Source organism: Coccinella septempunctata, chromosome 6, assembly GCF_907165205.1.
Source record: "Coccinella septempunctata chromosome 6, icCocSept1.1, whole genome shotgun sequence".
Taxonomy (NCBI): Eukaryota; Metazoa; Arthropoda; class Insecta; order Coleoptera; family Coccinellidae; genus Coccinella; species Coccinella septempunctata.
Window position 1 is genome coordinate 22,990,920 of NC_058194.1, and position 25,277 is coordinate 23,016,196.

The window sequence follows — 25,277 nt, forward strand, 5'->3', positions numbered from 1 at the left end:
CCTCTGCTTTACGTAATATACGTCTATGATATCCCGAAGAATGCTAGAAATATGCTCACCTTGTACGCAGATGACACAGGAATAGCGTTCAGACATCGACGCCCAGAGATCATACACCGGAGACTGCAGGAAGCCATAGATGAATTACTCAAATGGTGCATCAAATGGAAAATACAAATCAATGGAAGAAAGACTCAAGCAATATTACTGCAAAAGAGAAGATTGAGGATGGAAGAAAACCTTGAAGTTGATGGAGAAGAGGTTGAATGGAAAAATGAAGCAACATACCTAGGAGTGACGCTTGACAGAGGACTTACATGGAAAAACCACATCAAATGTGCAGTTGATAAAACAAAAGCCGCAATGAGTAAACTTTATCCACTCATAGGCAGAAGAAGTCACATGAATAAGAACATCAAGTTGACGATGATTAAAACAATTGCGCGACCACAACTCACATATGGATCGGCGGCATGGGGCTTCGCAGCCAAGACCCACATCAAGAAAATACAGGCCACTGAGAATAAACTCCTTAGAATGGCGATGGACGTACCCTGGTTTGTTAGGAACAAACAAATCTACAAGGACTTGGAATGGGAACCAGTTACAGAATTTATGAAGAGAAAGGCGGAAAGGATATTCGACAAAGCCAAACAACATAAAAATGAGGAACTACGAAGATTAGTCGACTACGATCCAACGGAAGAAGCTAGAAGGTCAAGAACCTACCACCGAAGACCCAGAGATCAGTTAAGTATTTAAATGTAACCAAAGAAGAGCTTAACCTATAAAAGCTATAGGCAGCATACAAATATCAACACGACTATGATCGTGTGAGAGACCAGAAACCATAAGAGTCAACTGGTTAATAGGCAAAATGCCCGGAACCTATGAAGAAGCAGTTAAGGGTTTTTAGTGGGTCTCGAGCTCCGAGAGTGAGAATCCCCACACTGTTCCCCCTCAGGAGAGGGTGTGTTCGTCTGTTTGCAGATTTTCCCCCTGCTACAACAAAAAAAAAAAAAACTTTCAAGGAGATGTATAGGTATATTCTTGAAAGTGAGCACCCAAACAAAGTTTTTACTCGGTTTTTGAGAAATCTGAATAAAATGTGACAATTTTTACTAGTTTATACCCAGATGAACAAAAGGGAAATAAAATATAGATTTGTGAAAGTAAATGATTCATTGGCCTTTAAACAAAATAATTTTTTTATTTTAGTGCCTCATACAAATTTTTTCATTTCGCTTTCTTTTCATTAAATATGTCATTCTTACATTAATATACTTATAAACAGCGCTTTTAATTAATAAATATCTGTGCCCATCAAGTACAGATTGGTTTAAACTATGTACAACTAAATCTAAGAATTCATTTGTATTGGTGAATTCTCTGAGTATTCTATTGGTCAAAACATCCAAATAACATCTTTAGATGGATATTGTGAGTAATTTTCTCTTCCTGGGAGAATTCTCTATAAGAGAGCTCATCTGATTTGAAATTCTTGGTAAATCGTCAGTCTTTTGTGGACTAGTTTCAGAAGTTGGTAGAGCAGATTTATTTACTACTGCGTCAATAATCTCCGTTTGGTGTGAAATCACAATATCAGAAAGAATTCTTATTTTTGGTGGTTGAACTGCTTCCTCCTATAATGGAAAGAAATTTAAGTATATTCCTATACAAAAGCTAGTATATCTAGTCTTTACAAAATAAGGTAAAATTCCTCATTTTCCTTGCTTTCAGGCTTCAGGAAAAATTAAAATTTAACAACAACAAATTACTTTCTCAAAATCAATCATCATATAAACGTGTAGGTATTTTTCTTACCTACCTCATATATTGTGGGAACCGCATTTCGTTGCAAACGAACTAAGCTTTGTGATGATCAAAACATTTTGCCTCAAAATGTTTGGAACAAAACACCTCATAATTCGAAGATTGCCAGATTCCTCGGTTAACAAATTTCACCCAAGATATACACGTCTTAGTGGGTCTTTAGGAAATCTGTTAAAATAAAGTTAATCGAATATCAAATATTTTGTTCAGACAATAATAATATACCTTACTATCAGATTATCAAGATAGAAATGGAAGAATTACGAATACGGATCTGTTTATTACTCATTCTCACCTATGAAATGTGATTCCTGTGTTTTTCTTTTTATCTACCTCGTCTCTGCTGGAACAACTGCGTAGAGCACATGACAACATTTTATTGTCCAATATAAATCGGGAAAATGAACGCAATTTTGTAAATGTGACCAGAATTGAACTCTAAAAAACGCAAAACTGACAGAAAATTCATGAATGTCAGAGTCTCGTACCAATATGGCGGATCTGATACCATTTTAGTCGAATGATGACTTCTCTCTATTATTCTATCTCGATGGAACGCATTCATCATATTGTTCACGTCAATTTGGACATGAGAAAAATGCTGAAAAATGGATCCCCAAATGTTTGAATGTTGACCAAAAGCATGCAAGGTTAGAATCATCGCGGATGAGACTTGAGTACATTTCTACGATCCAGAAACAAAGCAACAATCGATGGAATGGCGACACTCTGGTTCTCCAAGACCTAAGAAGTTTCGTGTCCAAAAATCTGCTGAAAAAATTCTTGCTTCAGTTTTTTGGGAGTGTCAAGGAGTAATCATGATTGAGTATTTTTATAAGGGTAGAAAAATACCCGCAGATCGATTCGACGTTACCACTTTACGTAAAAAAATTAAAGAGAAAACACTCGGAAAGCTATCCAAAGTTTTTTTGTTTTTGCAGGAGAACGCCCCTGCACTAAAATCTCATGTTGGCATGCAAAAAATTCGTGATTTAGGTTTTGAATTACTAGAACACCCCCCTTATTCACCAGATTCAGCTCTATCCGACTGAAAAAAAGTTTAAAGGCTGATTCATGCTAGACCGTGTCGGGTCCGAACCGGGACCCGAACGGGACACGGTAAAAGAATTATATGAGCAATTTCAATTGACCCATCCACGCTACACCGGTTGGGACACGTGCCGTGCCCGTGTTTTCAGAGTGGCGACCCGGTTGCAACGGCCCGGAGTCGGTCCCGGCCCGGCTCCGACACGGTCTAGCATGAATCATCCTTAAAAGGTCCTAAATTTCCTTCCAACGAGAAGGTAATAAAAGCTGTGGAGGTCTGGTCTGCAGAGGAAGAAGAAACATTTTTTTAAAAGGTCTAGAGACGTTGCAGGTTCGCTCTAACAAATGTATCCAATTAAGAGGAGAATATGTTGAGTATTAAAATATTTTGACATTGAAATTTTGTTTGGTTCTATAGTAAGTTAAGAATTTTTCAATATATCCTCGTATAACGTGGAGATTATTTGATGAGATTTTTTTCCCAACCCAAAAATGCAAACTGCAAATGCATATTTTCTTGGCAAGTGCCGAGACGAGAACATTTTACTGAAATTTCAGTCGATCGAACAAAAATAACCTAGAAATACATCTGCACGATCGTCTTGTCCACAAATTTTCACCGTAGAAGGATCTCGGTGGTACTTAACCCAGAGACAATAACACACTGAAGGGACCGCGAACTCTCATTACGAGGTCACTGCGAACGTTCCAGTCGCAACCGGTTGATCAACATCCCTGGCCTGCGGTACCGGGTACTTCGGGTTCGCCAATACTCGAAGTCGGCGCGAAGACGCTGTACGGTCGATCGGTACCACTCGTAGTGGTACTACTGGACATTCGCGCCTCGGGCTTCCAGCGAAACCAGAAGCTGTGGACACCCGCGAACTTGCACTCCGTCCAGGCTGGTCGAAGAAGTTCAAATATTTACTTTGCACCTTGTGGCTTGTTCGATACGTGAGTTTTTTGTGCTTGTGATCGGTGTTTGTTGACTGACGCATCAGGAGACCTTGGAGGGTGCTGCAGTGAAACGGTACTTGGTATTTTGCTTCTCATAACTACTCTGTCGGGTTGATCCGAGCTTGTTGCTTGGTGACACCAATAGCACTCAAGAAATATACGGAATATAGGCAGTACTTGAAGGACTTGAGTCATGTTTACTACTAAGCTCTGGGTACCTGTTAGGACACTTTGATTTGGTCGAATTATTTCAACATAAAGCCCATTTAGCTGACGCAAAAATGTCGCGTGTGGGCTCATTTCATTATGCGTTACTAACTGACCCAACAGACGTTGTCCTGCCATAGTGAAGTTTCATTCCATACTTTTTACTGAGAAAGTCAATTAAGTACATTTTTATACAAGATTATACACAGTTTTCATTTAAAGTGACATCGACTTTTAATTGCAATTCATTTTTGTGAACAAAAAGTTGCATAAATGAATTAAATCAAGTGCTTATCAAGGGCTACACACAATTGTGTCTGAAAAGCATGGATTTTCGGGATTAATGCTGCAGACACTCAATTCATTGGTATTGCGAATGCACTGAAAAAGCAGAAATCGAGTTGTCTCTTTAACGTGAATGTAATTCACAAAACTTACCCTTTAATAGAAATTTGAAGTGAATAGAGAAGTGCAAAGTCCTATCACGATGTACAGGGTGGGCAAAATTCGTTGTCTACTGAAGGGATCTCGAGAACTATAGCAGCTAGAAGAAAACGGATGACACATTCTCGTGCTCCTTTTTCCTTACTATTCCAAATCTGAAAACAGATCCAGCCCAACGGTCATAGATTTTTAGTTATGAACGAAAATTGAGAAATTATCATTTTCAATGAAGCTGAATAACTCGCTTATAAACTCGTATTCGAAATCCGTAGTAACACTCTGCAGGCACTTTTTTATGAGGAATTCGAATATGATATCAAGAAATTTGTCGATCCAGTCATTTTCGAGATACGAAAGGGATTTCTGATTTTTCAAATGTAAACTATATTTGAAAATTCTTTTATCTTGCTGCAATTTTTTTGCTGATTTCAAAAATGTATCATATGTTGCTATTCATATGAATGTTATACGAGAAAAAAAATTCAATACTTTTTCCTGCTTTTCGATTCTCTGTTGAATTATAAGTAGGCTGGGTTACCATAGCAACCGTTGAATATGCATTATATTTTGTAAACCTGAGCCTCTATGATTGAAATCACGGATTTCTGAATAAATATTTCGATGATTAATTTGCCATCGTTTGTTCTCGCGATGTTTGGCATGCTTATCTTACGATGGTTCACAATTCGAACACTACCGTTGACAGAAGTACCTATTTTTCATCATCTTACTTCTGTAAAAATTATAATTATAGATAGCTATCGTATTTTATTTATAATATGTCAACTGTTAACCGCCAATTAACAATCAGTTGTCCATAGAGGGTAGACTACCCAACGAACACTTCCGCGTGAAATTCAAATTTCTTTAAATTTTCTTGATCTTTTGATCTACAGAAGAAGAAATAGACTAACCCAATAACTTAGATTAAGGTACCTTCACACGCCTCAAGATGCTATCGTATCAGAGAAACACGTGTAGTAGTGAAAGTCATGTATTTCAATTCCTAGTTTGAAAAAACATTTCTATGACATTCACAACATTGTATGTATAGCCGCGAGCAGTAGATGCATTTACTTTTCCATTTTTACTGGATTCAAGAATGAATTCCAATATGTCCTAACCCCTGCGTATGGTACCTTCATGAATAATTCGAATATTAGGTATGGCTAGTTCCTCTTCACTATATAAAATTGTTTACTTTCGTTTCTCGTGAATACCTACCAAAAAATTTATTTAGAACACTCTCTTTCGAAATCGAATGGGAGTCTTTGTGGTCAACAAACTATTTTACATATTCATAAGTTCGTCTAGACGTGGTCTCGATAAAATATGGTCAGTATCCTTCAGGGATATCCCAGTCAACTAAGTTGTGTGATCCATGACTTGGTGTCATTCAACTCTTCCGAAAATGCTATAAAATATGCATGTCGAACTTATCGATTTCTCAAATGTCGAAGGCAGTTCATTAATCTAACTTCATGATGATGAAGATGGAGTTTGGAACTTATAATATATGCATCTATTTTGGGCAACAGATTTCTAGTATTTTGGAATACGAAGCCTTTCTCTAAAATTGTGATATTTGAAAACGACCATGTTAATATGGGACGAAAATGGGGGATGAAAAATTATCATTGACTTCACTCATAGGCAACATTATGATACCGAAACCAACTAAGGTATGTTTATTCCAATAAAATCACAAAAGTTAATACCTTGAAAATCAAAAGAGGATGAAGTAACTATCGGTCGAATTTAAAGAATTTTTTTAATTTCCGAAAACACCTCTTTTCCGAATCATCTTGAATTTTGATAAGTGAACAATACTGCGGGAAATTTTTGAACAGGAATCGACTTTGACGATTTGCTGGAGCCTCTACTCCAGATATATCTCAATAGCTTATAGAAACTTTGTAAAATTTATAAGTGTGTGGAATCCGCAACCATATAGAATCCTCTTAAAAAAATCAATAATTGTACTAAATTCTTTTACGTTCTACTAGTTGTTTTAAACTCAAAACATTTCCGAGATTTTATTCGACTCGTTACAGAAATATCCTGACTGAATTCTGGTACACTTGTTGTATATTTTGCTACCAAAACATTTCATTTTGTAAACTGTGATGTCATACTTGAAAACTTTATTGTTTTACTTCTTATTTCAGTCTGTATCTGTCTATAAAACTTTAAGCAACGTGGAAATGAAACCAAGATAAATTTTTCAGATATCGAATTAACTCTCTTGTTATCTATTACCTATTCATAAAATCTCATAAAATTCGAACGGCTGTCTATTAGGTACAGTACGACACTTTGATGATTTTCACCCTTTCACGATAAATTCCCAGTTGATGATAATCTAGTGGAAAATTGAATCACCAACGAAGGAAATTAAGTACCTTGAAATGCTGAAAGTTTTCTACGCCACCCAAGAGACATTATTATAATGCGGCCATAAAGATGGAATTAACGAGATCCTTGACACCTCTCGAGAGCAGTTATGAATATTTCTGTTCAGCTCCGTCGAAGATTTGTGATTATTGTTTCGCAAAGACACTATTCGAAGAATACAATGCATAATTTAGATGTGCCTCGTGATATCTCTGAGGATATTCTGGGATACACTCTTTCGATTGCCCTCGCAAATTTTTTGAACGAATGAATTGGGAATTTTCTTAAAACAGAATATACAGGGTGTTAATGTATTCATGGCAATAAATTTGGATATAGGTTCAGTGTCTCAAGATACGACGAAAAGTACCCATGGAGACATGAGAGGAATATCTCTGTTGAAGAGTTTTGTTGCTTGAATCCTTACGATTTTATTATGGATTTATTGAATTTTTTCAGAGCGGTAGAGATAAATGAATTATATTTTGCAGTGATTCTTTGCAATAGAGATGCAACTAGAACAAAATGTTTCATCAATTCCTCATACCTACGTAGAGGTGAAATCAGTAACCCTTTTTTATTTTCCACCATAACTTTCCATTGAGGCCCATCAAAAACTATGTTTGAAATGATGATTTTTTTCTGGAAACTTTATTGGCCTTTTACTGTGTCCGTTAAAGAAATAATTGGATTCTTTGGTCTCTTTTTGGACATTACATCGGCATAACCAAGTCTTCATTTTTGAAGCAATTTTACTCTTCAACCAAGCATTGCGATACACCTTGTATAATACCAACTATAAATCATAGGAGCTCTGAATTTACCGAAAAAAATGAAATCTTTTATTGTCACATTAAAAAACATAATTGTTTGGTATGAAAATAGAATAATTAAATGTGGAAAAATATTTTTGAAAACAAACTACATCACAAAATTTCCTCAGAACAAGATAATCAATTTCAAAGTAGGTAACTTAAGTAATAAATTTTCGACATAATACTATTTTTCATTATTTAAAATATGTTTTCCTTCAGCAATAGAAATTTTTGTACACGAAAGCATCTGATGGAAATTGGATAATATGAAAGGATGGCATACATACATATATTATTTCAATATTTATTTCTTTTTTTTTTAATGAAACCCTTTGGAGTTCCTCATTCTGAAAGTGTTTAGATCGCCAACATTTTCGTGGACAAAATTATATTTATATAATGAAAGTTTTAACGGCATGCAGACAGAAATTGAAGCTTCTATTATATTATATTTTGAGACATTAAACTATCATCGTAAAATTAAATCTGTTTGATGAGGCGAAGATCAAACCATGTTTCTCCTAATCAGGAGAAACATGGTTCGACCTTGGTTGCGTTTGGCTCATTAATGGTGTATAATTTCAATAAAAGAATTCCAATAAACGATTTAATGATGTCTACTAATTGTACTGTTCTAGGTTATGGTGTCATCGTTTACTCGTAGATTCTAAAAATTTTTACGTTATGCTCAATAGACAGCGGCATTGCTGAGACACCAAGAAAATTACTTGAGAAAATTACTTGGTGCATCAATTGCACCACGCAATTCATTCATTTCATTAAAGTCTTCATCTAAATAATCGACCAGTGCTATATTTCGATAGGAGATGGTTGAACTGAAGAAGCAAAAGTGTCCCAAGGAACAGCAGCGTAGAAACTATGATTGTCTGAACTGACGCAGCCTCCAATCAGCTAAAAAGCATTTATTTCTGCGGACAGCAGAGGTAGACCAGCAGAAGTTGGCTCACTCAGCGTAGGTTGATGCCAAACAGGATCGAAAGCCTTCGCTTTACACAGTAGTAGCACTCGACTTGCTACTGGTTTAATCGGATGAGGATTTACTCAAATTTCCCTCAACCTGAAGGGGTGGGACTTTCAGGAGTGACAGCTCCAAAGAACCCTAATCGCTCTCGCCCGAAACAGAACATAATAACCCATCAGAAAAACTGCTGCATCTGGTAGCTGCCTCAGACTCATTTCTGGAATCACTTCGATAATTGACGGTTGGGATAATAAGGAGCAAGAAATGACGGCACGTGCCGTCTGCAACTTGTTGCGGAGCGGTCTTCACCGACCTCGGCAATCACGTCGGCTTAATTGCAGGTTTATTAACTCGAAAAAGTTAGAATTGAATTACGAGCGTCGAAAGAAGGCGATAGTCGATCTCTACAAGCTGTCGTTCGGGCGTTATCTTATCTGTTCCTCGGTTTATGTTAGTTGAATGGTTTTGGAAATGATTATCGCCGAAATTTGCGGAGAAGTTCCTTGAAAATCAAGTTTCAGGGCAGATGTACGCCTCTTCTCAATCTGTGCATTATTTGTTCTGGTTCTAGGAAGGAGTCCAGTGCTTATTGAATGAGAGAAAGTTTAGTGTCTATTGTACAACCTAAAGCATAACAATGCAAAGATATTATAAATACCAGATCATCTCTTTTGATTAAATACAAAGTTTTTCTGAATTACTGAAATTTTTAAATCCTACAATGAAAATTTCCAAAGAGACTGCGAAGTTACAATCATACATAAAGATTTTATATTGTCTTCTGGATAGACTACATTAGAACTACTCGACTACGTTTTCCGCCTCAAAAAACTGGGGAGTTTCATCCCTTTAGCAATGAATAGAATTCTAAGAATAACGATTTACAATGTATTTCATGTTTTTGCTGAAATTTATATGTTCATACGGAATGATTTTTTTCGTTACTATGTTCTCTCTTCATCTTCTATAGCTCTCATTAAAATCCCTAGTCAGAGATAAATAATTTTATGTATTCAATACGTTTTTTGATGCTTAAGAAACAGCCTCTGTATACAAATTTTTTAAAACTTAATCTAACACTCCGAGGGAAAACTAAAAAAAAAAAGGTTGGGAAGATTGGACAATTCTTTGGGCAACATGAAGCTTGTAGTCAATAGTTGTAGAGGCAGGTGAAAGGAAAATTTGTAGTCTCTGACGAATGAATCACAGCGAATGACTCAGCTTGAGGCAGTGATACCGTAATACCGTGGTAGCCTTTAGCAAAATGCATTGAAAGTATTTCGATTACAAAGTCTTGTGAAAAGTACATTTCTACAGAAAAATACCATTCTTAATTCCATAGGCTGTATAGTCTTCCAGTTAAATTCATCTTTTCTAGTGAAAATAGAAGATGAAATCCATTTTTTGACAGCAAATCTTGATGAAACTTGTTTACTTCAACAGTCTGTATTTCGAAAAACAGCCTTTTCTATAGGTTCATAAGGAATGGTCTCATTTTTTGAAGTAGAATATGCCACTGATTTTTTCACTTGATTTTTAGGCAATCTGTGTTGAAAAAATATCTCAGAAATAATGATTTCAATGCTTTAAATAAATTTAACGAATGTCTGAGATTCAAAAATTGAAAAACAAGGAAAAAACTAACTAAAATGAATAAGAACAAAAAAAATTTCAACACCGAGTTCCACACATATTCTGGCTCTTCACAAAATGTGACACTTTATGATTCACATATCATCTGTGGTTTGATCTTCGCCTCATCAAACAGATATTAAATTTTCTCCACGAAAGTGTCGGCGATCTAGACACTGTCAGAATGAAGAACTCCAAAGAAATAATTAACGAGGGATTATTTCGATCGAAAGGAACTTTATCCGACGTTAAATTAGTTAATCGATGAAAAGGAAAACTTCTAGTAATCAGTTAATGGAATGCAATTTCACCATTGCTGCTCGCCACACAGAAACTTCAAGATCAAGTATTCCGAAGGGCCTCTTATGTTTCGATCGCTACAGACTTGTTTTGGTTGATCAGTTCTCAATGAAGTTCACGAGTACTGGTTAGCAGAGTATAAAATACTGAAGAGAAGTTTTCATACAGTTCTTCAAATGAAAACGTTGGGATTTTTATATCGGCGAGATATACTTACCCCGGGATTCATAAAGCTTGATCGGGGAATCAACGCTTGATTGAAGAATAGACCTCAATTTGTTTTCAATCGCTAATTCAGTCATGATCGTTCAGAATATCATTTTCGCTAGAAATTATGATGTTCATACGTCCATTCAATTATTCTAATTGATACTTCTTCAATATATTCAGAAATGAAGAGATTTCATTGATTTAGTTTTAGAAATCGTTGATCGGACAATCAATGTTTTATGAAACTCGCTGTAAGTGACAAAGAGATCAGAACACTCATTATCAAAGAATTCAACAAGAAATTTCTTGTAAACATGTGTTTCATGGCCGTATGCACCGGTTTATTCAACAAAGATTGAACTCTTGAACCATGTTCAAGCAAAAAATTTTAATGGAATAAAAATGGTTTGAGAATTTGATAAAATGAAAAGGTGCATAGGACCATTAGAGTTAGGTTAGTTATCGATAAAAATGTGAGTGACATCCCTGACGATTTGAACCCAATATCGAAGTGTCAGAACAGTCTGTGGAGAATGGGGTAGATGGAATAGTGGAATACTCTTCTTCTCATTCTGTTCCAGACGTATTTTGTAGGTGTAATATCAGGACATCTTGGCGGCCAATGCAACAAATAAAACTTGATAAGCCATTGAAAATTTTCACTCTAGGATGAACAAACTGAAGAAGCTCCTTACAACGTATTGTACGACGATCAAATTCGAGATGAAGCTAAAAAAAATGATAAGGACATAGGTGCTATTTTTTTCCCCAGACAATAACACGAAAACCACGATTTTTATCCTGACTTGAACAAATGTATTTCTAGAAATAAAACATATTTTATACCAAGTCTTCTACACCCTGTATACTTCTAGCTGAATATATGGATTTCACGAATTCGTCTTATAATTGATATTTTCTTTCAGATGAGAGATTCCACTGAGCCTTCATAACCGACAGAATCCTCGTGGCTTAATTAACGGAATTAGAGTGTTCCTTTGTCGCGATATAATTAATCGGGTAAGTGTGCAGCTCTGTTACTGATTGTGTGTGTGTATGTGAGTATCCCAGCAAGCCCGGTTCTCCTTGGAATACTCTCATTAGAGAATCAATCGTACACATCGATTCGAAGATATATCAAAGTGGAACTGAAGTTTGTTAGTCGGCTCGTCTACCCTCTACGTGTTCTGTGTTCTTGTGTCTGTGTTCTGTGTTTCAAGCTGACGTATTATGCCGGAAAGCGCATCTATCTGCGAGAGCTCCGTGTTGCAAAGACTCCACCGCGATTATCAGGGCCAAGAACATGCCAGAGGAATTTCTTAAGGCATTGGCGGGCATACAGGTAAGGCTCTGCTCTCAGTTTGTCATGTCTTTCACCATTAAAATTATGAAATCACGCGAGAGTGATAAAAAACTTAATAATTCCCAAAATGTATCAGCATTGTCATAGTAGGTACTTTATTAACCTTTGATCAGGCTTGCTGATTATGACCCTCGGTCATGGGATTGAAAAAACCAAAGCTCGAAAGGGTTGAGTAATAAAGGTTGCAGAATAGAAACTGGCTGAATTGTTTTTGGCGTCAAGGGTCGAGTAGTGGTCTGATGAGGGTGGAAAGGATATCATGTGGTAGAACGTGCTGAAGTTTCGCATTCATTGGACATTATGCATTGACCGAAGAAGCAACGCGCATTTTCATTCGAAGCTGAAGGTCCGGACTTGAACAGAGTCGTTTTCTTCAGCGATCAGGTTCTCTTGTGCACTGATTATCCTAAGAGAAGTTTTCTCAATAAATATCGGCTTTATATTTTCCATACAACGAGTGGCACAACGAGGTCTTCCTCTCGTGGCACTTGTAACGCTGTTAGGAAAACTTTCACCAATCGTCTGTGAAGCACCATAAAGGTATGTGATATTTTATAATTTGCCATCCAAGGCCTCTAATTTTACGGGAGACAAGTGGATAATCATATTTCATTATATATAAATCTATCTATGAATTCATAAAAAATGGTCGAAAAATATGAACATTCCGTTAATCTAGTACCTCGATTGGCAACGTGGGACTATTTTACTATGGTGATAACTGAAGAAGGCAACGCTTGTAAGATTTGGGTTTCACTCTATTCTTGCCAATTGGCTATTTTGCCATAACAGGAGGAATTTTTTTCATACGACAAGGGGCTTAATAATTCCAGTATCTATAGTCAGCTAAATGAGTATTGAGCGTTTGAATTTTGGCTACAACGTTATATGTAAACAAGTCTGTATTTATCAATATTTTTTTCAACTGCCTTTAGTGCCCCGGCTTATACACAGTCTTCCAATTTTTCTACTAAATAGCGAATGAGAAGGACACTATCTAATTGAAGTGTGACTGCAAAATTTTCTTCCATGACCCAAAAATTTCTAGGATATTTACCTAAAAGTGACATACACTAGAAACTCCTTTCAATAAATACATCGAAAGGGTATCTTCAGCTTCTTAATTGCTTAGAGGAATTATATGCTCACAGAAGAACGCATGAGCACCTAACCTAAATCAATATATGAATAATAGCCCTTACACGCATGCACTTTAAAATTGTCTTTGCATCAGAAAAAATGTTGTAACCACATTGAATTTTGAACTGAATTATTAATTATAATGCATGCGTTAATCACAGAAAGCATTAACTTACAGAATACAATTGAAAATAATTGTAATTCTTCAGTTTCTAGAGTTGGATGAAGTTCCTTCTATTCAAGCTTAACAGTACCAGTCTGAGAAGTGAACAAATCATTATACAAACATATCCTATTTTCAATCCGGCCATTTAAAACGTACATATCAATTTAATGTTTTATTACACATCGAAATTGATACATGACGGTAATAAAACAACTCTATTCCATTTCTAAGCCAGGCTAGATGTTTACCTACTGATTAAGGAGTTTATTTATGTCCTATGCCAGTAATTATTTGAAGAAATCGGGTGTGTACAGTGGAATGTGTATCGATAGAAATAAATGGTTTGAGTATCATTTATTGCTGAACATTACTAAACATATACATAAAGTTTCAAGCATTGAACTTAACCTAACCTGAGGATGGAAAGAAATGATTTTTCTTTGCCATGAGAATTCAAAGCGCCATTAAAACTTGCTAGATTTAATACACAATATATTAGTATTTGTGAGCAGGGTATAATAAATAAAAAGTTGCAAAAAAATTAAGGTTTGGGCCCTTGTACAGAAATAGTGTGGATCTTTAATACATTTTTTTTTTTGAGCAACCCCTGTTTAGATACAGCCCAGATCTCAGAAACCACAAGACTGGTAGTATCTAAGGAGGGGATGCTAAAAAAAAGATTGCAAAATTCACACTATTTTTGACAAGGAATATCCATAAATATTTTTTTTAAATCTTTCATTTACACCCTGTATATTTTCGGAACTGTATCTGCCGAATAACCTGAACTCATCGCTTCCCGGTTAGTCGGCACCACAAATTTTTTCATCCCGAAATAGACGGGGAAAGATCGTGACGAACAAGAGAGCGATTTCGTCAACTCTTCCACTGATCGAAGAACCGTACATAGAAAATCCATTAAACGCATCCAAGAAGCCACTCAATGTCTTCGTGGAAGATCGATTCGATTGGCTTATTTGTTCTTTTGTCCTCGGATGATAAGGATGCTACTATTCTGAATGCGTGAAAAGCAAATGCGGTTGAACAGCTGAGTATACCGAGTGATGGATGATCGTCGCATAAAAAGTTGCTGATGCTACTCCGGAAATTTCGGTTTATTTTTCTTCGCGTGCAACTTGGATTGCAATTGTGGGTTAAGGTGTCAAGAGTAAGGCAGGTGAATAATAAACAAAATTTTTCAGATTAAATCAGCAAATAATGATCATGACTCAAAGTATTACCAGAAATACTTACCATTTCTTCGTAAAAGAGTAGATGCTGACCATGGTTTTCGGTTTCTTGTCAGATATCCTTGCGGTGTATACATATTATATATACATCATATTCGCTACGGATATCGAATAAAGGGAACGGCATTTCATTTCATTTTTATCGGGGTATGAGTTGTGTTGCTCTGATGAGGTCAAATGAGACTGAAACCATGGTAAGCATCTGCTCTTTCTCAATGAAATGGCCTTTCTATTAATGCTTAGCATGATGGTAGTTTCTTACTTCGATTTATATCGTGACATTTGTTGATTGAATATCGGAGGATGTTATGCATCTTAATTAATTTCGTTCATATTTTATATTCAAGATTGATCTCCATGATTCGATGCAGTTGATCACTTGTGGTTAGTGCTACGAACACGATGTTCAAATCAAAGGAACTAGCCCTAATCTCAACATTACGACACATACCTAATAAATTTGACAGTAGGGCCAGACTATAGTAAATTACCAAGAACGTATCAATAGAAGAGAACTTGCTGATGAAAGCATAAGAGTTGAAAGCAAGATTCTTTATATCTGAATAAGAAATAGGTGGACACTATATAGAATAGGGAATACTCCTTCTGACGAAAATGATGTATTTTTTATAAAATATCTTTGAAACGTCACATTTTGAACTAACCAATTCAACCGCTTTCCAAAAATAAATTATTTTAAGTAGTTAAAAATGAATAATAAAAGTGGGTGTTTAAAATTCAAAGCGTTTCGTTTAAATTGCACAAGTTGGCAACATCGACTGAAATATGCGTTGATACTGAAGGACAACAAATACACTATCTTGATGAGATAGACAAAGATGGCTGTCTATGAAGTCTGCGACAAACGAGGAAGGTCATAAAATTTTATGGGATATTTAGTGAGTTCGCGCCTTATGATGGCTGTACATTAACAGATGTTATTTCATAAACAAGCCATTGTTCTTTATATTTTCTTGTAGAAGCTGTTGCCAAATCGTTAACTATAAACGAAGCGATTTAAATTTTAAAACCTCATATTTGAAGAATGATTTTGAATAGTTTCCGCGGTGCATTTGCAAAATTCATGAATGAAACTCATAATTATTCAGTTTAAACTTGCATATGCTGTGGTAACCCAAATTGAGGAGAATTCCCCATTGCTGCCCAAGATTATATATCAGAACTTTGCTGACGCTTTGGAGACGAGGACATCTATTCTACAGGTGGGAGTTGAAGGGGGCTTTTCCTCCTCATAAAACAGAAAACATTATTTTGTTAGGCCAACACCACAAACCGAAAGTTTCGAGAAGCAATACCAAAGAATATTTTCGCATTCGTAAGAGACGGATATATCTACATACTTTAGGTGCTGATATAACTGATATTTCATAACAAATATAGAAATTGCCGGAATCAGGAGGCAACCCTGTGGAACCCCAACCTCTTAGTGATACTCCGTTTAGCGTGAGTAATGAATACTTAGGTACTGCTATGTCTCAATTTGTTTTTTAATTAATCGTGAAAAAATTATCTGGTGATTATTTTAGGTCATCCACAGCATAATAATCATCCATAGAGATTAATAAGCTCATTAAAACATTTCGATATTCAAAATCTTGGTTGAATAGATGAGCAAATCTAAGAAAATAATGAGCAATCGGCTTCCCCAATTCTTTCTAAAAGTTCGGTAAACCGATCCTGTGACTGCATTTTTTCACAAAGGTGAAAGGATTAGTATGGGCACATTGTCGAGCGATGAAAATGTTGAGAAAAGTATAAATCACTGCCTTGAGGCTCTTCATATGGTAATTCACAGGTTGCTGCTAGAAAAGCTGAAAATATACATCATAAGAGGTACCCAGTCACAATAGATAGCTGAAATAGTGAGAGGTGTTGCCCAGGGTAGCCACTTTGGTCTAATCCTTTTCATATTGAGTGAATTTTTCAAGTACTCTGATGACAAACCAACGAAATATCCTGTAGGATATCCATAGGACTACTATTGCTATGCTTGGATGTGTCATATAGTTGCAAACTAAAATCCTGGTAACTACAGAATTCAACTTTCCTCACATGAATTACCAGATACTAAAATAATTGTAAATATTCTATAGGCTAACGAAGAGATTCATTTGGAATGTAATAAGCTGTAATAGTTATAGTCGATGATCACCTGGTCTGGATTAAGTTAAAATTTCACTGCTTCAGTTAGCTCCTTCTCTCCAGTTGGTGTCAACGACCGCACCTCCCCAAAAAATCAAACCGACGCAGAAATTTTCCAAACAAAGGAAACACAGGAAGAATTATAAGGCGATAAGTTTGAAAAATCCCGGAGATTCGCGCCTTAAAGCCCCCCTCGGTTGGCGACCGTTCAGCTCAGGGATTAATTCTGATTGGATAGTTCAAAAACATCCGAATTCGACCGAGTAATCAGATTAGGAAGACGGTGGCGTAACTGCGAAAGCATTTGTTATTGAACCGGAGGATTATCAGATCCATTTTGGCCTTAAGTTACGGCTGGGATTTGCGGACAGTTGAGACGCCTGGAGGCGACAAGACCCTCCTAGCTGCTCGGGTCTTATCTGACGAGCTGGTGCAAGATTAGGCAGTTCGGGATTCTGCGGGAAGGGCTTCATGTATGCACTCGTGGCAAAATACGGAGGTTATACTGAGTTGATACGACTCACTTGCAGGAAAGATGCAGGTGGAGTTTCGAGATGGGTTCAGGTCGCGACAGTAATGATATCACAAGCATGGACCGCTAGTGGAATAGAGTTACTGTGACAATAAATGCAAATGATCACAATATCAACGACCGAAAGTCCAACTAACACCAGCAAGAAAATTGATAGATTTGATACGAATGAATATGTGGATGGCGTAAAATTCGATGGAATTGAATGGCATCTATGCAACCGTAAGAGCTAGAGAAATGTGGATGGCACGTTTTGGACCTCGAATTTCAGAACCGCATCCCTCTATCTTCTTTTGTTTTCAAATTGTAAGTGAAAACTCATTTTTCAGCTCTGTGAGTTGGTGCCTCTATTTCTAGTTTCAGTGATATCGAAAAACAAATGTTACATTCAACAGACACTTTTTCATGCAGAATGCTCTGGCGTAGTCGAAGATTTTTGCAGTCCGCTCCTTAAGCGATATGATTAGTTGTAGGTAACTTTCATTTTTTTCAAATATAAACCCTATGTTGTTTTTACATATTCCAGTTCCATATTTTTTCTGGATCTGAATATCTGATAAACGTCGTATTTCTAAATGTTCTTCCAATAAAAATAACAAAAAAACTTGTTCATTCAAGTTGACAGGTCATTTCCATTGATAATATGATAATGGACTTCTATATAATGTCTATATAATTGCCTCTTGAAACATAGAATAGATGCAAGTAATGGCAAGTAAACATTCGTTGTTGTCCAAAGACTGGAGTGAGATAGCTGCTTAGTGTCGCCAATCATAATACAGATGGTTGAATCTGACATCATTGTCACATCAATTTTCAATGCGAAAAGAGCTTTACAAATTTATATATTTTACGCCACTGCCTAAGTGGGAGCGCCCACCAAAATAGCGTCAGATGTGCGATTTCTGAAAATTTTGCATCGCCTTTGTCATGTATGCGCCATGTCAGTGCTACGCTACTTTGGTGGGCGCTCTCTCTTAGTGTCACGCTAGACAGAGGAGCATCGAATGTGTGTACCACAACAAATACATTCGCAGGACTGCAATGGCCATTCCATAGTTTGCCTTTAGTGGATTTCTTCAGGTTTAATATTCAGATATTGAAGTTGTGACAACCTTGTAGATTCCAGAGAATAAACCTCCTTATTATTAGTAATATGAGAATTTGAAGATCACTTTCATTCCGGATATTCAAAAGAATGAAAAATTTTTCAAAATAAAATCACTTTCCTGTAATTTCGTGAATATTTTCAACTAGTAGATAGTACATATACTAGTTCCACGGCTTTTTCAAACACCTTTACAAACAAAGGCGGCTGTGCTAGTACTAGTATAAGACCTATATATGAAGGAGTCATGGAAATTCTCGGTTTTCCTCATTTTTTAAGCATCTTCTCGAACATCCGGAATGGAAGTGAACTTCATAGTTACTCTAACCTATGGAGTGTAGGGAGACGGAGAACGATCGTCGTACTAAAAATGTGTCTCCAAAAACGGGGAACGTAGGGTAGGAGTCGCTGCGATCGCTACGTTTCTCAATAGGGGGTGGGGATTTAAGCGTCAATTTGAAATGAACAGCCTTCATTTTATTTTAGGTTATGTGTCATCGTGGTTTTTCTGATGATTTTTCAAATACGTTTCTTCAAATCTATAATAAATATTAATTTTCTGATTTATATGCAATGAAATACAATTTACATTTCAAAGGGGACTAAGTAATCAGCTTTATTCATTCATAATAAATGAGGAAATCAATGAAATTCAAAAGAAATCACTGATCAAAAAAATGATACCCACATAATATACATATGTTCATCATTCTTTATTGAAAACAGGATATGTTAGTTGGTTCAATGTAATCTTCAAAATTATATACATTCGCAGTGAGGAGTAGGACATATCAAGATAACAAAAGGTAGCAATCTCAGATTTATCACTTATTAGACTAGATTCTGTTCCAAATACTCAGCTGAGAACTGTTGTAGACCATATATTATAATATTATGTTATGCCAACAAAATTCTTCAAGAATATCCACTTCTGAACCATGTAGTTTTATTGGTTAGATATTCTTATTCAGAAAAGTCCACTCCTCGCGAGGGATGGTTTATAATGAATTCATCATCTTTTTTGATATCTTCATAGCAAAAGTGCTCTTGACACACAAATTGATTCCGAGTCGATTCTTGAGGTAAGGTTTTTTTCCAATTTTCTCTCAAAAATGCGCTCGAAAATTTTATTTTCCTTTTCTTTCCGATGCCAAAACATTTTTACACTAGCGCACTCTTCAACATCTCACCATGGTTGTTCTCTTATCAAAAATTGAAAACATTAATATTCTAATCATATGTCACCAGGAAGACAATTCACTCAGCCAACTACAATTAGTTTAAATCAAAATTTCGCCATCCCGTGATGGCCAGCGCGCCTGCTGGCAAAAGTATGAACTACCCTATTGGTACATATTTTAGGGGACAAAAAATCTATGGTCTCGAAGCAGCGATCGTTCTCCTTCTCTCTACTCTCCATACTCTAACCTGACACAACATAGGTGCATAGAGTTCATCACCATATTAGCCATAAAAATGAACCCACTTGACCCAAAGATAAACTTGACCAAAGTTTTATGTGTCATCTGATTCGACCTCTGTGTTATGAGTTTATAATAATTTTTCAGGAATGAATGAATGTGAAATGAAAACATCAATACCATGTCGAATCATTCGATAATTGCACTTATGGCTTCACTCACCAGTTGACATGAAACGCTCATGTAAGTCGAATGATTTCGTTATTTTTTACTTCGTCTGCCTCCACACCAAACGAAATTGTTTATGGGCGTGAATTCGAAGCTTCAACAAAACCCCTCAACCGTATAATTTGCGGTTCTCGCTGTTTTGTACCAATGAGCAGGAAATGTTGTTGAGTGTGGTAATTCACATGTTCGAGTTTCATTTGAAAATAAGCAGTGGCCACTGTACTCTTCAGTTCGAAACCAATTAATGTTTCGCAGGGGAATTTCGATAGAATATATTACTGCGCAATAGGTTTTTTCAATTGAGGTTGCTTAGTTTACTAAAACATAGCTAAACTAGCAAAATCCGAGGCAAAATCCTTGATTTCCCCAATTCTAAGGAGCAATGAATTTTTGCAAAAAAATCAAGTGATAATGAAGATATGATCCGATTTTTGATGGCCAGACTAGTTTGTTAAGCTGGCATAACCCTCAACAACTTCAGCAACTAGAGAACAAACAGATTTTCTGCTTTTTTTAGAGCCGATGTATGTATAAGTACGACTGTGCTTAGCCTACTTACATTCCTCTTACACACTGTCACTGTGCATCTTATAAAGAGGTATTAAGTTTTATAATGAAAGCAATCATGATGGATCGTTCAGATATTCATTCGAAAGCTTAGAACGGACTGCAAGTTATTTTTAAAGTACAGGGTGGGCAACATCCAATGGTATTATATGGCAGCTCTGTAACTTTAAGAGCTCACTAGAAATGGATGGCACATTTTGGTTCATTTGGACAATTTTTCATGTAGAATTCAGTGCCGTAGCAAGTCCACCAGTCCAGATATATTTTCATAAATAGTGATCAATGAAATAATATAATTCCTCGCCCGAATACTTATTGGTTATTCTGTCTTCAGCAGGAATATGTTTCGATGAATGTTGAGATTCCAGTTTCTAGTCATCTTATGATTCAGCCATTATTATTTGTTTCACCTATTGATATTGCCTAACATGGGCGTGAATAACTATTGATTGAGCATTCGAAGGTACTTTGGACTTAGGGTCAGTTCAAATGTTTTCAATTAAGAGCTGCTGCATTTTGTAATCCATTATTCAAGGGCGAAGGTACCCTTGAATAATGGAAAATGGAATGGCTGCAATTCCGATACTAGCCCTAAACAATTTAATCAAGCTGAAATCATCCGATATATCGAGGCACACTGCGATAAACTTCAATGATCGTCGAAAAATGGAATTAGATTAATTGGACCTTTAAAATGTATCGTGCAATTCCACGCGTCCTGCGAACAATCCATAAGTGTCTAAATAATAGAGCACCAATTACATAAATTTGAACTTTGAGCATAATCTGCGACCCTACTACATAGCTTCATAATTGACGATGATCGCCCTGATTGGGCATTTATCATAAATGTCTAAGTGAGTTCAAACAATGATAATTCGATATTAAGTTAATTAAATACTATAATGACTTCCGATAAAACCTGACGTGGCTGGTAATCCGCTCATTCGGATTACATAAATTACGAACCTGTTTGAATGGAAAATTGCATCCAGACCTGCTCTGGACAATCGTAATAAATTACCGCCCTGTTTCGGAACCTATTTCATCGGATGAAGTATCATTCGTTTCGCAGAAATGATTTATGTTTCCTGAAATTAAATTTTGCTCATCCTTGCTCGCAGTCCCTGTTTATTATTGCATGTGAAACAAGACACAGACAGGGGTCTTTCACACCCAACCACTTCCAGAAATTGAGATACGATAGTTGGGATAAGATTCGTTATAGTGTGTATATGGCCTGTAAAATCATTTTCGGTTCTGTGAAGCCTTGGCTATTTATCACAAGTTTGGCTGACGTCATCACAACATATTCAGGTAAAGAGGTTCAGCAACTATAGAGTCTTGATGGGATGAACGAATTTTTCGTAGCCACTCATTTAATACTTCCAGCTATACCTTACTGTTCCAAAGTTATATTACAATATTACAATTCTTTCCTTGAAATTGTGCAGTCTAGACTCTAGAATAGGGATTTATCAATGGTGAAAGCTCAAAGTTCACGCGATGAGTTTATCAGAGCTATCCCCATAAAAATTATTTTTCGACTTTTATTTTTCAACAAAGTTTTTCATCGGATATCGGGGTAAAATAAATTCGACCTTTCGAAACGCTGTAATCCAGTTAAATCAGGTGAGTTTCGCAAGAAATGTTTACACTACCTGATTTTGTTCATTCAGTTGCGATGGAACACAACCAGCAGAGTGAAATTGAACTGCACGAAAAATTTCATGAATTTGAAAAGTGCTCTCTGCAAAATGTATTCGTTATGGCTTGAGTTTCTCCTGGAATTCATTAACAGAGGGAAACTATGTTGAATGGGGAAATCGATATTTATTTTTCATTGGGGTTCAGTTATCACATTTAGGCATACCATTTCCTGAACGAACGTACGGGGAAATAGCATGAATTAGCCCCTGGATATAGGTACTATATCCACTATATCAGGATTGATAGATAGATATTTATTCAATTCAAGAATTATTGTACAAATACAATAAAATTGAAATTCGTCAAACACAGTTACATACAAAAAGAGGCAAATTCGGACAATGAATATGGTTCTAAACTAATAATTAACATGGACGATTTTCTTGAAAACTGTTAAATCTTTTATTTCTTTCATTACTTTAGTAAGAGCATTCATTAATTTCATTCCAAGATAAAGAGACCTCTCTGTAATCGTCAAGGTATGATAGGGATAAAAGAAAGGTTCTTTCTTCTAGTTATTGAGTTGACATTTCTATAATCCTCAAAATGATGAGGATGAAGACACATGAAGACAATAGCTCTCTAAATATATAAACCATATAGTGTCAATAAATTATGTTCTCTGAAGTGACTCCTACATGACTCCCAGTAACTTTAATTCAACAACATTCTTAATATAGATTTTTTCTCAAAAATACTAGTTCAGAAGTGAAGTTTCCTCCTCAGAAAATTATGCCATATCCTAATAGAGATTGATAGTTGAAAGAATATACAATTTTTAAAGTATGTAAGTCCATTCTAGTTTTGAGAACATGCACTGAATATTCAACAGTCTTTTCACAAGATTATCAATATGATAGTTTCAATTTAGGTGATTGTCCATGTAAACTCCTAGGCATTTTGCAGAGGTGTAAAAAGTAATCTGTTCATTTATACTGTGTGGGATTGTGGCTGTAGATCTATCTGTACTAAAAATTATGCATTCTGTTTCGACAACTTTCAACATAAGATGATGCTTGCTGCGCCTGTCCTTTATATAATCCAGAATTATCTGACCCACATCCATAGTAAATCCATAAGACGAAACCTCATGAGTACATTAGTATGATGAGCAAGATGAGAACGGCTTAGTACTAGCCTCATCTCAACATCGACATTTTTTTTCAGAATTTCTTACTTTCAATGAAAAATTATACCAAATTTCACATATTGTCACCGAATATGTTCCTGATACACAAAAAAGCACATAATCCCTAACAAAACAAAGAAATCTGAAGTGCTGAAGAGTGAAAACCTTGTCCTAAAACAATCATAAAATGGAGATTACCCTTCTCTAGAAAATTGTAAACGTTTCTAGTTAATAAATACAGATAACGAACTGGACAAAGAAGCGACGGAGTTTGCCTCTAACCATATGCTTTTTGGCGGGAAAATGAAATGGACACAGTATCGAGATACCTATATGGAGAGCGGTCGGTCTGTCAGAAGGGCATGGCTTTCTTTGAAAGATGATTTCAGTTTTCATTTTATATCTGAGTTTCTGGTTAAGAGTATTCACTGGGATTCATTATGCATCATTTTCACTTCATAAGTCTTTAGGAAGAGAACGCTTACTGAAGAAATTCATATTTCACTGAGATATTGACTAAAAGATGGTTGTGGTTCCATTTTCTTAATTATAGATTTTCTCTTCCAATATTTGAAATACAATAAATACAATCATAAAATGTTACAACAGTTTAGGGCACTTATGTACATAAGGGAGAGCGCCTACCAAAGTAGCGTAGCACTGGCATGGCACATACATGAAAAAGGCGATGCAAAATAATAAATGAAACTTCACTCAGATGTGCGATATCTGAAAATTATGAATCGCCTTTGTCATATATGTACCTTGTCAGTGCTACGCTACTTATGGCACGTTCCAGAATCGCATTTTTTTAATCTGTTACGTCATACCGTCCAATCAGAGCGCAGATCTACGTCTATCTACGAATCAGAGCAAAGTCTGTTCGCTCTCTTTCCTCCGAGATGTAATTCTGGAACTCTACATTAGTGCCCTAAACTGTGTGTGTCAAGTGTCAAAAAGATCCCATGTGGGATCAGTGCCTTTATTTGCGTGACCAAACATAGACGTATAGCGGTCTATTTCGATTGCATGGATTTCAAATTTCAGATAATACTGAATACTTCTTCAGAAACATTGGTTATCTTTCATTCTACATCACAGACGAAGAATGGGTTATATCAGTGGAATAAATATCGTGAAATATATATAAGTGAAAATTGGAGCGCATCGTTGGCGACGAAGAAGGGGAGTAAAATTACAGTCGCCCTCAGGCATAAGTCCAATCCTTCTTATGAGAAAACAGTTTACTCATTCCTTATTTATTCAACCAAGCTAAGGCCGAAATCCGGCAAAGTAAACTAAAACGCGAACAAGAAGTAAAAGTCGATGGAGCGTGTTTTTGTTTACAGAAACAATGGACGTTAGAAGCTTAATTCGAGCCTTGTCGATCCAGAATTAAACAGATACAACTTCGACTCTGTAACAGCGACAATCCTCCGGAATCGTCACCCGTTCCATCTCCGGATTCGCGTAGGCTTGGCACGGTCACCCCGCGAATCAAGAAGTTTAATCGAATCTGCAAGACAAAAACGGACTCGTTACAAAACGTAGTAAATCGCTTATCTCATGACGGGCACGTTCGTAGAGGGCGAACAAGCAGAAGAGATTAAAGGCGGGCACACAAAAGAGACCGGTTCGATGCGGAGTTCCAACTTAGTTCTCGAACTGACGTTACGTGC

At 36.3% G+C, this 25,277-nt stretch overlaps 1 protein-coding gene across 1 annotated transcript in view; it reads left to right on the top strand.

Annotated features, from left to right (window-relative positions):
- The first annotated feature begins 3,768 nt into the window (after positions 1 to 3,768).
- Positions 3,769 to 25,277, top strand: part of LOC123314849 — a 358,596-nt gene continuing 337,087 nt past the window's right edge. Inside the window, exons 1-2 of the mRNA XM_044900234.1 lie at positions 3,769 to 3,910; positions 11,748 to 12,163. Coding sequence (XP_044756169.1) covers positions 12,125 to 12,163 — 39 coding nt within the window. The 5' untranslated portion in view covers positions 3,769 to 3,910; positions 11,748 to 12,124. The remainder of the gene's footprint in view (positions 3,911 to 11,747; positions 12,164 to 25,277) is intronic.